General features: G+C 35.8%; 1 protein-coding gene across 1 annotated transcript; it reads left to right on the forward strand.

The window, feature by feature from the left end:
• The first annotated feature begins 1,982 nt into the window (after window positions 1–1,982).
• On the forward strand, window positions 1,983–3,948 carry LEAP2 (liver enriched antimicrobial peptide 2). The gene is made up of 3 exons (XM_070739327.1): window positions 1,983–2,094; window positions 2,861–3,000; window positions 3,608–3,948. Exons 1-3 carry the CDS (start codon window positions 2,035–2,037, stop codon window positions 3,642–3,644), a joined length of 237 nt encoding a protein of 78 aa, XP_070595428.1. The 5' UTR covers window positions 1,983–2,034; the 3' UTR covers window positions 3,645–3,948.
• Window positions 3,949–5,103: the final 1,155 nt, after the last annotated feature.

Raw genomic sequence — 5,103 nt, forward strand, 5'->3', positions numbered from 1 at the left:
TGAATGGAGGAGCTTGAGAAAGGAACATGAGGTCGCCAAACAATGGGGTCAGTGAGGCACTATCAGGATGATCTCTGCGCGCTCCTGTGTCCCCTTTTGCAAGACCCTGGAAAGCAAGGGGAGGGGCGCAAAGTCATACAAAAGGGCGTGGCTTCACAGTGTCCAAAGACCGTTTACCGCGTCCACTCCCTGGGATGGAAAACGGGAGTAGAACCTGCAGAGTTGGGTATTCTGTGGGGTAGCAAGCAAATCTATTAATGGTTGACCAAATAATTCTCCTATAATCTGAAAAACCTCAGGATGTAGTTGCCATTCAGTTGGATCAATCTCTCTCCTGCTCAGCTAATCTGCTTCTTTGTTTGTGTCCCCAGAAATATGCTTTGCGGAGAGGGACAAGGGGCATCTGAGCCGAGGAGGCACAGTGGGTAGAGTGCAGCACTGCAGGCCACTAAAGCTGACTGCTAGACTGTCAGCGGTTCAAATCTCATTACCAGTTCAAGGTTGACTCAGCCTTCCATCCTTCCAAGGTGGGTAAAATGAGGATCCGGATTGGGGGGGCAATGTGCTGGCTCTTTTAAAAAGTGCTATTGCTAACATGTTGTAAGCCGCCCTGAGTCCAAGGAGAAGGGCAGCATAAAAAAATTGAATAAAATAAATAAATAAATAAATCTCTCAGCCCCAAACCCCAGGCATAGAGCCTTTCTCAGCAGGGCCACAGAACGAGTCCCCCTTAGTCTATTAACATGCGCCTTGGCAGCCACATTATCCGTTAGGACCAGAACATGAGATCCAGCCAGCCAAACCCGAAACTGCTTAAGGGCGAGAAAAATAGGTCTGAGTTCTAAAACATTAATTGGCCAACTGGATTTATTATCAGTCCAACAGCCCTGGGCCAATTGTCCTTCGACATGAGCCCTCCAGCTGGAAAGACTTGCATCAGTAGTGACTTATCCGGATGGATAAAAAGAGAAGCCTGGGAAAGGGCAGGGGACTGCCACCAGCGAAGAGGCCTTCTGACATCCTCTGGGAGCCTAACTCTAGTAAGGGAGGATCTCCTGCCTGACGTCTAGAACGGTAGCAGGGACCACTGAATTTATTTTGAAGGGGGAAAAACAAAACAAAATTCACATATATGACGATGAAGCTAGCAGTCAGATGAACACAGACCAAGTCTAACTTCATTGAGTACTGAGTCTAAACTTGGAAGATATCCAGGATGGCATACGGTTATATAATATTATTTTGATTGATATGTGATTGGACAAGGACAATCCCATCTGAATGCTAGCTCCAACCCCTATGGAGAATAAATGTAATATAATAGATAAACTTTAAATTGTTTCAGAAGTTCTAGATGTCAGGGAATAGATTAAATTCAATCTGTGGCTGAGATGCAGCAGCTTTCCTAGATAGTCCCAGCAAATTAACAATTGAAGCAATTTAAACACCATTATCTGCTGCAGAAAAGTTTAAAATGTATTATTGCCACACACTCACAAGAACTAAGGGTTGATCTGTTTTATTCAGCAAAATCTTTTAGAGAAATCCACCTTACCATTTACCCATTCCAATTGTGGGTACATGCATGCATGCTTATTATGTATTTATTTGATTATAATAAATAAGCACCACTCACTCTAGAGTTATTTCCTATGTAATTAAGTCTAAGACACAATGTGAAAACAGCATCATATTTATTTTTTGTGCTTTGACCATTGACCCACTTATAAATACACAATGAAACATTGTGAATTCTAAGTTTTAAAAAGAATAGCTGGCATGTTTTATATACTGATCAAGGTACAAGTACTTGAAAAATAAATATATTTTAGCTTATAGGACAGACTTTGGACTATCACTTTAGTAGACATTAACTTATTAAATCTTTGTGTCTCTAAAATGACCTTTGTCCTTTGAATAAGCTGGAAGGATGATGCAATGGGAACTTGCATCTATAAAAAGGTGAACAAGTATGTTCAAGTGTACTCATTCCCTTTGAGGAAAAACAATTGATGGGCCGAAAAGGATTCAAAGATGATTCAGGGTTTGAAAGTTTTGACAATCTTCTCAATTTGTTCAGCCCTGCTATTTCAGGTAAGGACATAATTGGCATTTGAATTTCAATATTGTGATGCAAATGTATTTCAATATATATTTCATGCCTATGAGATATCTGTTATCAATGCCAGAAGGGCTATTATCAAGAATCCAGGAATGACCTATTCCTGTTTCACTATTGGACTTCTTCCTCAATGGAATGAATTACATCCATTTCCAATGGCTTCTGCTTACTCAGTAAGTTTAGGAAGGGTGGACTACTCCAGATCTCTTCTCCTAATGTCATCTTCAGAGACTGTGGGGGCAAACCTTTTGAGTTATGGTTTCCATTTTTTTGAATGGCATTCTCAAGATTTCCACCACATTGGTTTATTTGGGAAGTCACAAACCCTGGCTTTTCTGGGAAAGACACTGAAGATGACAAGATATCTTATGCTCCAGGGGAATTTATTGTGCTGGGTAGGTTGGTATATGTATATTTATTGGATTTTGTTTTAACTTGTTTAACTTATTAGATTTTGCCTTTTTTTGTACAAAGCCCAGAGTTTCAAAATTGGGCTAATCTGCAAATACTATAAATAAATTAGTACAGAGAATTGATAATATTAAGATGTATGTTATGTGTATTTATGAGGCAAGGCAAGGTATAATTGACTTAATTTTTGTACAGAAAGAGTAAGCAGTCATAAATTTCATGCAGAAATGACAGGATCTTATAAAAGGTTTGAAGAGAATTCAAAAGGCCTGAATGTTCAAACAGACGTCAATTTCATGTCATAACCAGATTATAATTATATTTCAGATACACTGTGCTTCACTGCATCCAGAAAATGCTCAGCTTGTTAGGAGGCCAAAAAGATCAACACCTTTCTGGAGAGGATTTTCAAGACCAGTTGGAGCACCATGCAGATATAACAGTGAATGCTTCACAACAGTGTGCAGGTAATTTCCTTCTTATGCCTGAAAATGAAAAGTGTTTCATGCTAATCAGCAAGTGTTTTTACTGTTAGGATAACTGCAATTATGAGGTAATTTTCAAAAGGAGAATGATAAAAATAAATTAACATTTCTTCAGATCTGTAAATTAGCAGAAAGAAGGGGAAAAAACCAATACAAAAGAAATTACAAACCTAGACTTCATTTACAAAATATTTTCTATTTAATGTTAAAACTGAAAACATTAAACAGTAATTTTTAATATAGTACAGTACAGATTGAAATTAAAAACATTTTGGAAAATGTAATGCAGGCAATTCTAGGACAATCTAACATGAAAACTGTTTTACCTTTATTGATACATTTCTTATTCCTTGCAATTGTACATCATTACCATCAAGAACAAAAACCTCCCATTTGGATGTGCAACTCTAAAAAATGAGCTAAATAAGTACTGGTGGCACTATTGCTTTCCTGAAACAAAGTAATGCAATGTTTGCTTCAATACTACAGAAACTATTGTTAAAATATGTACTAGATTCTTTCTTACACAAGGATTAATCTTAATGTGTCTAAAATGGTTATCAGACTGTTTCTTTGTTTTATTTTGCAGGAACAAACTATGTTCTTTAAAAATATTGCAAGAGTAATGATGTCTTAAGAAGAACAAGCTGTTACCTTGGATTATGCTCCCTTTGTTTATTTATTGTCACTTCTCCTAATATATGGTGTATATATGTATTTATTATCAGCAAAAATATGTTTTCAATTGGTGCTTCAGTTGTATGAACAAATGAAAGAATTTCAACTTGACAGAATATATGCAAATTTAGTTTATATTTTCCATCTTGTTCCAAGATGCACTTTTATCCAAAGCTCTGGTAGCTTCAACTGATTGTATCTTTTATTTGTATGTTTTCTGTGCAAACAAAAAATAAATACTTGTAAGAGCAACTACAGTTTGATATTTGTCTTGCATACCATTCAAAAGAGAAAGACACATAACAATTAAGACACACTGAAAATATTTTGAGAAGAGATGGACTTTTCCAAGGGATGACTCTTCTGAACAAAAGTGATAAGATTTTGACTCTAACCATTAATAGTACTAGACAGTTTCAAGCAGTTTCCAGTCTTAATGAAGCACTTAAAGAACATTAAATTATTAACAATAGGCATTAAAATATCACTAATTCCAACACTCTTCCAAGTTTTTTCCCCTTTTTAATTTTTCCTATGGCTTTCAAATTTACATTGAGTAGCAGGTAATGCTGCAGTCAGTTTAATGGAAATATTTCAATGATAATCATAGAAAGTCCTGTTGCCTTCCCATTATTCTGGGTTCAGGAAATGAGAGGACAGCTCACAATTGCTCCCATTCTCAAACCGAAAAGATTTTCTGATCTAATGTGCAATGCCATAGCAGAAAGGTTTATACTAAAGGATTAATTCAAGCACAGTGCTGATGAAGTTTAATACAGAAAATCTATTTGATATTTATTAAACTTAGTTTCTCCAGTTACAGTTCTGCATTGTACAAAGCATTTTAATGACACAGTAGTTAAAAAGATCTTTACAAATTGAAATGTGATACCCTTTTCTCCAAATATTTAATTGCCATAAATTTGTTTAAAAATACACATTAAACGCATATTTCAGACACTAAACTTTCTATAATCTCAATACCACAAAATACATAGAATATACTATACAGATGTGGAAAAAATCTGGTTAGTATATAATACTTTGCTCACCATTAACATACGTGAAATGCACATATACTGACTTAGAAATCCTAATTTGGAGCCCCAAAGTACCCTTTTGACATTTCGAATGTATTGCAAAGGAAAAGAAAAGAAGAAAAATCACAGTTTTATATGTTTAGTTCTGGTTGAGAACAGATGACTAAATAGTAAGTAAAAAAAATGTAGGTCATGGACACAGCATGTACAATGCACACAACTGACAACCATACTGCCAATTATAATCAGTACCAAGGTACATGTTCAAGGTTATTTTTTTTAAAAGAAAGTTTTTTTTAATTTAAAAAAAGATAAAAGGGTACAAATAACCTCTCCCACCCACCCCATCCCATACGTTTGCCCAAAC

This window comes from Erythrolamprus reginae, chromosome 2, assembly GCF_031021105.1.
Source record: "Erythrolamprus reginae isolate rEryReg1 chromosome 2, rEryReg1.hap1, whole genome shotgun sequence".
In the NCBI taxonomy this organism is placed as follows: domain Eukaryota; kingdom Metazoa; phylum Chordata; class Lepidosauria; order Squamata; family Dipsadidae; genus Erythrolamprus; species Erythrolamprus reginae.

Coding starts and splice junctions, on each gene's coding strand:
- LEAP2 (XM_070739327.1), top strand. CDS start 2,035: ATGATTCAGGGTTTGAAAGTTTTGACAATCTTCTCAATTTGTTCAGCC. Junction 2,095..2,860: donor GTTCAGCCCTGCTATTTCAG/GTAAGGACATAA, acceptor ATTATATTTCAG/ATACACTGTGCTTCACTGCA. Junction 3,001..3,607: donor TGCTTCACAACAGTGTGCAG/GTAATTTCCTTC, acceptor TTTATTTTGCAG/GAACAAACTATGTTCTTTAA.